Source organism: Falco biarmicus, chromosome 4 (genome assembly GCF_023638135.1).
Source record: "Falco biarmicus isolate bFalBia1 chromosome 4, bFalBia1.pri, whole genome shotgun sequence".
NCBI lineage: Eukaryota > Metazoa > Chordata > Aves > Falconiformes > Falconidae > Falco > Falco biarmicus.
This window is the reverse complement of record NC_079291.1, coordinates 51,659,923-51,671,949: the sequence shown is the minus strand read 5'-3', so window position 1 is coordinate 51,671,949 and position 12,027 is coordinate 51,659,923. Positions and strand designations below refer to the sequence as shown.

The 12,027-nt window shown below is 35.6% G+C and overlaps 1 protein-coding gene across 3 annotated transcripts in view; it reads right to left on the bottom strand.

The window, feature by feature from the left end:
• Positions 1–12,027, bottom strand: part of NCAPG2 (non-SMC condensin II complex subunit G2) — a 48,461-nt gene that overhangs the window by 2,919 nt on the left and 33,515 nt on the right. For 2 of the 3 annotated variants that reach the window (XM_056336421.1, XM_056336420.1), the window contains exons 20-27: positions 11,417–11,533; positions 11,150–11,293; positions 8,424–8,523; positions 7,756–7,940; positions 6,865–7,008; positions 4,845–4,948; positions 1,639–1,736; positions 1,181–1,283 (exon numbers count right to left, since the gene is read on the bottom strand). In XM_056336421.1, coding sequence (XP_056192396.1) covers positions 1,181–1,283; positions 1,639–1,736; positions 4,845–4,948; positions 6,865–7,008; positions 7,756–7,940; positions 8,424–8,523; positions 11,150–11,293; positions 11,417–11,533 — 995 coding nt within the window. Of the gene's footprint in view, positions 1–1,180; positions 1,284–1,638; positions 1,737–3,223; positions 3,297–4,844; positions 4,949–6,864; positions 7,009–7,755; positions 7,941–8,423; positions 8,524–11,149; positions 11,294–11,416; positions 11,534–12,027 lie in introns of those variants that run through there. The other variant, XR_008821483.1, reaches the window with a different exon arrangement.

Here is a 12,027-nt window from a genome sequence, read left to right as displayed (position 1 = left end):
CTGCCCCAACTTCTAGGCTGCTTTGTCCCTGTTCACTGGGCAGAGATGATCATATGGATTCATAGAGCAATTACCTGTGTTCTTTACTGAAATTTATAGTCAGTAGTGCACTCAGGTGGCAACAATTATTCAATTTAATGTGCCCATTTATTTAATCATGTTAAGATTTGCTTTAATTTCTCAGCCTTTCTACTGTCTTGATTAAAAGAAATACAAACCAAACCATGAGACTCTACTGCTCACCCTTCTTTTCCAGATTATTATTATTTTTTAAAATGTTTTAGTAGAACACCTAGCAACCCAACATTAAATGATTTCATGGCAAATTAAAAAAAAAAAAAAAAATCTTTGTTTGATTTTGTTTTTAAGCTAGGTCCCAAGTAAAAGAAATTTGTTCACAGCCAAGCAACTAATTAAAAGTCTATCTAGGAAGCAGAGTCCTAGTTTAGTTTTAGAAGTCCAATTATGTAGTGATTTTTAAAAATAAGATTTTTTTTTGGTTCTTTTTCAATTTTATGTTACATGACCACAGTGTCCTCTGTGGAAACCACTCAGTCTTGACAGCAAAATTTCTGTGTTGTATTTACTTGTGCCAGACAGGAAATGGAAGTGAAGGGCACACTAGTTTTGACTACCCACCTCCCCCCCCCCCCCTTTTTTTTGTTTGTTTTTTAAATATAATTTTTCATGGTACACAACTGAAGTGGTACGTATATATCATAACACTTTCTGGTCTAGATCTTAAGATTATATATCTCTTTAAAGAGAGTTACACAATACTGTTTTGGCTTTGATATAATAGCAGATTTAAATGAATGAATACATATTTCGTTATCAACAATACAGCTACTCTATTGTATTGCTCTGGATATCAGGCTTTTTTTTTTTCCCCCTCCTGGAACAGAACTGAATCGTGCAATATACAGCATCAAGTCATAACACATTCAAATTAAATGCAGAAAACCAAACTATATATGTAAAGATTGCAATCACAGCAAATGTACAGGCAGGAAATATAATACTGTGCTGGGCTCAATACCTCACAATTTTGTTCACCCACTATTTCAAACCTTGCAATCATTCAGAACACTCTAACCATATTACGTAAATACAAAACGCAGCCATTTATTGCAGAGAGGGTATAGAAGAGGTTAGTGTTCATTTCCAACAGCACATTTACCTTCCAGTGCTGCTAGATTCTTCTGTGGCAGCATCCTTGCATGTTATCAGTTTCCTTTGAATGGCAGGTGCAATATCCTTTAGAAGTGAAGTTTTGTGCTTACCTATTTGAAATAAGATTATGCAGAAAAGCTGGACAAAAAATAATGATTTATCAAAAAAAACTTCCTGCCTATTTCCATAAGTATTTAACGTAACAGATAGTTTAATGAAATATTAGATATTATATTACCTTTTATTCCAGAAAAACAGAATACAGAGATGAACCATACAAATTAGCAGACAGTTGTGTTTTTGAACTCACTATACAAAGATTGAATGTCCAAGCTTAACATAATTTGAGTGATATAAGCTTAAATCCTGTAGGAAAATGGTAACTTAACAGTGCTTGTTGAATTGCACAAGAACTCCACTTTCAAAACAGCATATGAAAAAAAGAAAAAAAATAGTTTGACTGACCTTTAATTATGATCATAATGCAGACAACAGCTGTTATATTAAAAATCCCTTCAATCTCTTCAGAGAGAATGCATTCCATTAATTCATTTAAAAATGACCTAAGGAAAAAATAAAGCAAGAATACATTATGAACCATGTTTTTTTCAAAATAGGACTGAACAGAACAAGTTTGTGATTATGCTACCCTGCCACCATAGCTTCAGAGATACCATGCATGACAAAGCAATGGTTATTGGGTAATTGAAGACTACATGCTGCTTCTGGAACTGAGAATATCTGAGTTAGCAGAATGGTAAATTGCTTGGGAAGAAAATAAAAAAGTTTGTACACAGAGTAAGTAGCTGTTAAGAGAAATGAATAGCTTGTGAACTATTTCGGGAAAGTCAATCCATGAAAAAAATACTGGTTCTACTGGAATGCAAGTCACATAATTTGTACTGAAATTTCTAATTTAAATTTCTACTGAAGTTTAAAAAGAAATATGTTATACAACACCAACGGTTTGTTAGTAACTACTCATGCTCTTACAACTATTACTACTTGTAGCCTGATCAGAAACTGGAGTTTGATTAACTTTTTGGTCTAAAATGAGAATCTCAATAATTAAAAGAGATTGCTTTCCAACCACAAAACAGTGAAGAACGTTTATAAAATAAACATAGCCCCAAAACACCTCCAAACTAAATTGTAGATACTGAAAGTATGGAGAGACTAACAGAACCAAAACAACTATTCATTTAAAGTCTAAGATAAATACTAACTCAATATGTACCTTAAGAGACTCACTTTTAGCAAGAGATTATAGTATTGTCAGCAAACTTTAGCTGTGTTTTGAGACATATATTGAGTTAAGAAAAACGAAACGAGAGTGAAGAAAGAGGTCTAGCAACCATACTAAACTGCAGTAGGGAATAAGGCAATACTACAGAATGAAATCACTAATTGATCATTATAGTATTTATGGTAAAAATAACAAATTTATCTCAGAAGCAATTCTCAAAAACAAGAGAAAAATAAAAGAACAAGAGGGATAAAGCAGGAGATGGACAAGATCTGTAACCCACATACTCAGAGCACAAAACTAAATGCTGTGTAAAAAGTAAAAGGGGAAACAGAGCAGTAGATGTTACAGTAACTTTCTCCAAAACATTTCAAAATACCTTTGATAATAATATTATCTGTTACCAAAACCAAACACCATAAATACCCAGTTCTGTCTTTAACTGTTCTTCAGGCCTTTTCAGGTGGCAAGACATCAAAATGAAATACGCTGTTAAGACAAGAACTAACCTCCACTAGCGACTCAGTAAATAAGCTTTGTAGTAGCTCAAATATTGCTTCAGAGTGCTGAGAAAGATGAAACCTCCTTAGGGTCTGAAATAAGTATTATGAAGTCGCTCTTGCATTGCATTAGTTTTGTTGTATCATTGTGGACCAACTGACTAAGTGTTGATTCCATTTCATACTGCTCTTAAATTGCTGACTGACAGTATTCCATTCAGAGTTTTGACTTTATTGTTTACCACTGCTTAGGTTAGTAAGCATACTCTTTAGTTCCATGAAGGAATATTGTAATTTTACTAACCTGTAATGAGACTCACTGCAGACTTAAAACAGCTGCCTTTCCCCACCTCCCTCTCAACTAGGGTCACATGAGCCTGCATGCAAAGATAAAACAGAACTGAACAGTAAGCTACTTACAAATACAGATAAATAAGAGATAACTAGTTGGTTCCTGTACAGATAGTTCCCTACTAAAGGGCAGGATACTCACACAATTGGTCAGATATTGCCAAATCACTCAGCATTATCAGTGGTATAGGGACTGAAACTTGGTGCTAGAGAATGACCAATTAGTAACTCAAAACATAATAGATGCTGCAGAACCTGGTGCAAGCTGATTGTGTGTTCACAGCATGGAAGCTCACATCAGATTCTGTAATGCCATAGACTTTTGTATTGGTGGGGAATGATGATAATTTGAGATATTGAATGATTTGCTAATGGACTGATTATGGCCCTATCATTACAGATTAATAAAAGAAAACACCCTTAAAAGCAGTCTCAGCCCTGAGGCACCAGTGAAACCAGATGAAAATCATCTCCTGACTTAGATCTTTGCACCAAAAAGATAAATACTAGAAGACACATGTTTATTAAAGTATTCATAGAAACAATCTGGTCCAAGCTAGCAGTTTTCTCTCTCAAGATTGGACAAGATCCTCCTTGAGCATTGTAAGAAAAAGTTTCAGAAGAATTCATTGAATTTCTGCATCTCTTCTCAAAAGATGTGTGTAAAATAATTTTCACTAAAAGACAGAACCTCAATGGACAGCTGCTGCCTCACAGAACAAGATCTGGGTTAGGAAACCTATTGCTGGACTCTCTGGACTCCTTTGCTGTGTAAGTTCAGCTAGTAGAGAAGGATTGAGAAGAAAAAACCCTTATGACAGCAGAGACAGCGATATTCAATGCCTGTAAGATGAGGAAGTTAAGGATAGGCATTACTTGTGACAAGTCGTGGAGAATAACAGGACTTCTAAGGAATACATATTAGACCCTTGATCATTTAAAATAAGTCTGATGTGTATAGCCATGTAAATAAAAACTGAGTATGAACAAACTAAGCAAAATGAAATTAACTTATGACAATTTTAGAAGATATTCAGAGTAGCCACTAAATAGAGGAAATTAAAAAAAAGTTTAAATCTTACAAAAAATAATGATGTAACCCTACTTTGGGGGGCTTTTAGAACTCAGATATTTTAAAGCTAATTTGAATTTTGTGATTTTAATAAAGCTACAGTACATTTGTCACCTCATTGAGGATGTTCAATTAAAAGATTAATGCTATTTCTGGTAAATATTTTATCTCATTTCAAGATTTCTATATTGAGGGGACTGATGTTTAAGTATCTTCTGAAAGAAGCAAGCCAAGATGCAAGATTAAAGAACTCATTTAGATGAGCAGTCCTGTAAATAAGCAGCCCTCTTAGAAGCAGTTAAAAAGCAGTACAAAAAAATGGAACCACCACCACCCCCAGTCAATAGCGACATGCATTACGGCAGGAGAAAGGGATTATGAAGGAGTGCAGGTAAATTTTGTATCTAGCTCCTCAAAATTTATTTGAATTTAGAAATTAAAACACTTGACAAGATTTCTACATTAACCACAACCTTGGACAAATTAATGTAGAAACATTTACCTGACAAGATTAACTGACTTCATAATTATGGCCATTAGACTGCTTGAAAGAGGAGGAAGGCCTGAAATAGTCCTTGGTATAGTTAAGTCTTTCTCATTGGAAGCCTAAAAAAGAGAAGTCCACAACTGTAGTAGATCAAGAAATACACCTATGCAGAAAATATCAAAGCAAATTTGTATTTCAATAATTATACTAACCAAAACCTATCCCTTAAATAATTAAAAGAGAAGAAATATTCACAATGTATTCTTTGACTAGCCTTAATCCAATTGTGTTGCATCCAAATAAACAAAACAAATTTAAATTAGAAAGGCTAAAACTAAACCAAATAAACAGTATTTGTATCAAGGCAAATATTCTCCTCTGTTGTTCTGAACAGAAGTTACATGAAACTACATTGTTGGTCACTATTTATAAAGGCACAGCGTATTAAGTACAAATGAGTACCCTTTGTGTCTCCAAGTTTAAGTGTGCTTGCATAATTTCTAATAAAATAATGTAGGTGACAGTGATTTCCTGATTCCCTTTATCTGTTCTTCTTGGTATCAAGTTCTGAATAGCATGGCAAGTATTTAGTTAGAACCGAATTTGGATTTACTAGTACAGTAACCTAGGGGCTGGGAAAACCCCAGCTCAGATGATTTAGTGTAATGAACATTCATAATCTGTGAGTACGAATCTGCAGTATCATTCAAGACCATAAACCTTTACCCCGCAGCATCTGTAAAAAGCATGCTGTCATTCTACAGCCCCTCAGCTGATTACTAATATTTGCAGGCAAATCTCTGGTATTGTTTCAGTTCCTTCCATAACACAGAATATCTTAGAAGCAGCTCTGTTGTACTCAGTACTTTCTGGCAACCGTTTATTGCTCTTTCTCCGACATATCTAGCAACCACAGTAAGTACAGCCTCTGCCACAGAAACTCTGCTCCTCCTTGTTAGTTCTCAAAGCTTCCAGTCTTACCTGTCATATTTGCTCCTAACACTACATGCATGAGGACTATGCATTGGGACTGTTACCCCCTTCAAGGACAATAAAAAAAAAAGCCAAGCCGGGGCTTTTAGCATATACAGTAATCAGAGCTTCTTTCTTTACAAAGAAACTCAAATCAGTTATTTGGAAATCCTCTAGACAAAAAGCAGAGAAACCAAAAAAAGATGCAGTACGAGAAATGGATCTGTATTGAAGCAGAGAATGTGTAAGTGATCAGTGCCAAGCACGACACCAGCCCATTTTGGAACAGGATTACAGAACCCTAAGAGACAGTTCCAAGGATAGGGAACTGGAATCTGTCAGAGATCAGTGGTTCATTTCCTAAGTTCCCTAACATTGAGTGAGACAAGGTGAGGTAGGTTTAGCACAACCTCCCTTCCTCCTCTCTCCCTGAGCTTTTATTGCTGAGCAGAACATTGTATGGGATGGAATATGCCTTTGGTCAGCTTGAGTTGTCTGCCTCAGCTGTGTCCCCTACAGCCTGCTTGCCTTTTTTTTTTTTTTTTTTTTTTTAGGGCAAGGGGTTAAGGGAAGAGACGATACAAGCATTCAGTCTGCAAGTACTGTTCAGCAACAGCCAAACTAAGTGATGTGTCCTCAACAGCATTTTAGCCACAAATGCAAACTGTGGCACCATCGAGACTGCTGTGAAGAACGTTAACTCCTTCCCAGCCAGACCCAGTACAAAACCACATAGACAGAAGATCTCAAAAAATGTCATTAGTCTCCAACACTGCCTAATTTCTAAATTCTTCTGTCAGAGGCAAATAGCGAACTAGGCACCGCGATAACTCTGCTCTTACACAGCTGTATTCATAAATCTGAGCGATGCACCATAATACAAAATTACAAGTAAAATTTCCTGTTTGTTCCATACCAACACACACAAAGTCTTCATCTGCAGTACAAACATCACACTTTCTGATCATTGCTCTGTTGTTCCAACATAACTTTAAAAGCAGTTAAGTGTAAAAAATAACATAAAATAAACTCATAAAAAAACCACCCAAAAAACTAACTTTACCTTCTGTAGCACATGATTTATCTCTGCTACTATTGCAGCTAGGAGAGTAGAAAGCACACCCTGGTGAACTGCTGGCCAAGATGAATGCCAGCACTGGACTGCCTGTATGAATTCTCCAAGAGGCACTTGAACAGACTGAATCAACTAAAACCAAAGAAAAACAGTTCAGCTTTTTCACATTGCTTGAGTATAATTTAAATACTTCAACAAGTTTCTCTGTGAAGAAATGCAGATCACACCTGAAAGCTATTGAGGTATTTAAGCCACCTGGGATCAGATAGGGAATCAGCAACATGTTTGGGAAGTCTACTCAAATTTGAGAGAAACAAAAACAATTCTTGTAATGAAAAATAGAACAGAATGTTTTTCAGAAGTCCTGAAAAGCAGGCCATAAAATTTTCCAGTGATCCACCCCTCTCACTACTATCTAGGCTCCGCTATAAAAGAAGCTAACTTTTTTGTGAAGAGAGGTTTTGAAGAACTTTAGTACATCTTAATTATTTTGAACTGGATATAATTCAGACAAAGAAAATAAGACAATTCCTCCTCCCTCCCAAGACCATAATTTATATAATCAAACTTTTTGTTCTAGATTGAGAAAGTTCATTTAATTGCAGGTAAGATTAATAACCTATGAGTACTAGCATAGCTTAGGATCATTGGTAACAGAACGCATTGTTCGCCAATTTAACAGTTTTTCTGTCATGATGAAACCAACAATGGAAAAAAAAATCCAAACATTGGTAACTAGGAAACTTAGAAATTTTACCTGAATATTTGAGTCAACATCTGATTAAATTACCACCACAAAGTGTCTAATTATAACACATTTGCATAAAAAGTATGGATTGACCTACACATTAGGTAGACATTTCAATTGTAATTTGATACCTGAATCCCTTCTTCTGGCTGTTTGTTGAGTTTGCGTGCCACACATTCTAAAACTTTCTGGAAGACTGCCTGTACATTGTGAAAAAGATTTGCCACTTCATCTGTCTCAGTATTCTGAGTTAAAGAAGCTTCAATAATTTCTTTTAGAGCCATCAGTAACACTGGGGCACAAAAGTCACCTCTCTCTAGAGAAACAGATAAATACCACAATATAAAAAAACTGTAATGAGATATTCTTTGGGTACAAGCTTAGAATGGAACTCAGTTATATACCATAAATAGCCAAATTTAAATAGTGCTACAATGACGCCTTCCAAGGCACGCCGATATACATGTAACTCATATATATATATTTTTATACATATATTAAAACCAATTTGCATATATACACATACATATAACCCCCTGAATTATATAGTAATAACTGGAATCTAAGAGCAAAGAAGAAACACTAGTTATCAACACAACATGGTTCTGGGCCAGTTCTCTGCTTGTTTTCAATCCTCTGAAAAGCTGCCGTGACTTCTGACTGTATTGTTGGTATTAGCTAGCATAAGCAGTAGACATTTTTTGACAAACAGATTCCAAAATGCTAAGAGCAATAGTTCTGCTAGTGTAAGTCAGCTAAGTATACGTGGAGATGTTTATGTTAGTGCAAAATATTGTACCTGTTTGTATAACTGAAAGAGCGATACCTAAAACATGTGCTTGAAACGTGAGATTTCCAAGGCCAATCATTATGACATCTTTACACACTGTCAGGTAGGCCTAGGAAACAGATGCAAAAGCATGTGAGAAAGAAAATTGATATAAAGGAACTGTTCAGTAAAATCTAAAAATAATAAAACCATGAAATCTTAGCAAAGTTGTCCTGAAAGCTGATGCATCTACTTGGAGTTACTCAGTTTACAACCTTTGAAAAGCAGAAGTTCCAAACACTTCTCCGTAGCTCTTTCCTCCAGCAAACACAGTTTCTCAAAAGGCAGTAAATCCTCCATCTTTTTTACTCAGGCTCAGATCAGAAGCATTGATACTTAACATTTACCAAAACAGAATATGAAGTCTTTATCTATCTTGAGTAGCAAAATTAAAAACCGCATCCAAAAAGAGCTTTTCGCTACAGACACACAAATGCTACATACTAAAGAGATTACAGTACTAATGTATAGACAGAGTAGAGAATTTTTAACCATCCTATTATGTATACATGAGCTGGGTTGTTCAAGGCACTGACTGTGACTAAAGTTAGGCCAAATCTTTCCCTTGACCAAAATCTGAAAGGACCCATAGATCAACATTAAAATCTCCCCTGGGTTAAGTGGTATGTCAGGGACACTTAAGAGGAAACAATTCAGAACTACACTTAAAAAACCAACCAAACACATTATATAATCAAATGCTTTCTGTGAAGAGCAGATGAAGGTAAGGGGTAAGGGACACTGTCAGTGATGACACTGGGGTTTGTGTCAGAGGGCCCATCAGCCTCACACAGCAGAGCAGTGGCCTAATGAGAACAGCCCCCCTGTAAAGCTCTGCCTGTAACAGTAAGCGCTAAACTGAGTAACAGGCCAAGCAGAGGAAGGGTGAAATGGGAAAGAATGGGATAAGTCGTGGAGAAACTGACAGAGAAATGTAAGTTGAAAAAGTAGAGAGACTCTAGTCCCCTTTCATATACAACAGTATTAAAGAAGCAACTAATTTTTAGATATATGGATATTTTGAGATAAACTAGGTCTGCTTTTAATGCCAACATTATTACCAAATATACACTACAAACAATTAAAAAGCACAATCAATACCTCATTCCAACAAAAAACAGTATAAAAGGTGAGAAACAAATAGGAGCTGCTTAACAAGCATGTGGCTTATTACAGGAGATGCAAGAAGCCTGGATTCTCTTCTTGACTTCCAGACAAGTCACATCAGTCTTTTACACCTCAGTTTCTCCTCTGGAAATAATGATGAAAATGAATAGCCAATAATGAAACACAATGATCTTTACTAGTAGATCTTAAAGTCCAAGTAATATGTCAGATGAGTTTACAGGCGACAGCTGCCTATCTTATTGCTTATCAATAAAGTTTGTGTTCATTTCATTTTCAAACATAGGAACTTGATCATAAACATTCTGATAATGCTGGTAAAGTGTCCCTGTTTTGTGTCTTGTCTTTCTATTATAGAAAGTTGAGTTCTGTGCATCTAAAATTTTGATAAACAGAAGAGCTTTGGTATGCATACTAAATATTTCATTCATAGAGAACAGACAGTAGCATATAGAACACACAAGCTACCTGTACCGGGCACAGCTGCAACACCTGTTTGAGTTTACTATCTCTTTATACTTTTCCAGAAGCCGTTTGGCTGCTGCAGCACAATTAGAGTACAAGACTGACCTCATTATTAAATTGCCAGGTAATTCACACCCTACCTCTCTGCTGACTTCCAAAGATATGTTCTATGCTTCATTCTAGTGCTGAGTCCCATAGCAAATTCCCCAGGGTATAATTTTACCCATTTCTTTTGCGAAAGCAGGAAGGAAAGAAAGAAAGAAAGGAAGCAAGCAAGCAATTAGATCTAAATCCTCTTTTATAATCACACCACCTTCCTGGTCCTTTAAGTCATCCTCTGTTGTGTTATTCAACACAATGTATGCAGCTGCAGTGATTCTGTCATTTCCAGGACCTTCTATACCACAGAAGAGCAGGCTATTAAGTGCTAGTATACCACGCAACTATAGCTTTGTTTTCAGCCACTAATTTTCTTCTCCTTTTCAGAATTGAGATTCAGTGACAATCTTAACTCTATGTTAATGCTTTTTTCATAAAACAGCGTTAAGTATTACCTTCATTTAGTATGGGGGATGAGAGAACGAGGACAAGAATTACTTGTTAGAAGCCTAAGATTTTAGACACCCAGGTTACATCACCTGCTGTGCCACAAGTTTCTTGAGTGGGCATTTTCACAAGTGTGAAACATTAAACATATTCCATCCTCACTTCAACAGATATGACGACAATATATATTATGCACTGGTGGGTGGAAAAAGTCTAGATAAGAAAAAGGTATTGTTGATGCCAAATACTTGATTTAATTGCTAGGGTACACACAGTTATACTTACATATTCTTATATTTAAAAAATATGAAGGTTCAAACAAAATCAAAAGCAATTTAGAAAAAAGTGTGACTTTAAGCAATCAAAGGAATAGCAAAAGTACAAAACTGTAACCTCAGAATAATCAGGCCTGTTTCATTAGTTCATTCACTTGCTGGGCTCCAAAAATGCCAGTGCACTCTGTCAGTATACGATTGAAATAAATAAATAAATAAATAAATATATATATGTGTGGTTTTTCAGATTGGCAGCTGTTTAATTTATGTTATGAGACCTCTAACCTGGATAATTAATTCAGAAACGTTACTGTGTTTTGAAATGCCATCTTCTTGATCCCTTGCTAGTACAAAAGGAACAACTTGACTTTCCACCCAAGCACCTGTCTCCTTCAGAAGTGGGAGGTAATCTTTTCCTTCTTCAGAAAACTGTGAGGGGAAAAAAAAACCCAAACAAACAGAAGTTGTTTAATAACTGTCTTTCCAATTCTTTTGGAATTTCCTTATACTTTCAGCTGCAACTCCAGCTTATACAGAAAGGTATAACCATACCTTGTTCTGAAGATGAATACTCAACCTGCAAAAGAGGCTGAAGGCTCTTAGGGCAGTTGCTTGAATCCAGCTACGAGAACCTGCATCAGTTCCTTTCAGAATTGAGCCAAGAACCTCCTGAAATATCAAAATCTATATTTATATTTCCCAGAAAATCCTTTCAAATGTTTCTTTTCTCAGCAGCTTTAAACAAGAGATTTTAAAAAACAAAAACAAAAAAAAAACCCACAAAAAAATCCCTAACCCCCCCAAACCAATAAGCATACTTTCAATTCATTTCATTTTGCAATGCCATAACTGGTTTTGAGACTATTTCTTATATGTATGTTCATAAAGTCAGGTCCCTTAATGCTCTCAACACTAGATCACATCAATTTTGAGACACCTAAAAATGACAAGCTGGTTAAAATCTACCTTCTACAAACAATTCTGAACTAATATACTTCTAGTTTAGAATATTGGTTTGAAGTACAATTCAAAAAGAAAATCTTCTATAGAAGAGAAACGAGGATCTCTTTCTATAGAAGAGAAACTAGGATCATGAATCTTAAATATTTATTCCTGTGGGCCTTTAGTTTGACTTAGGCAATATATGATATTAGGCACTCTTT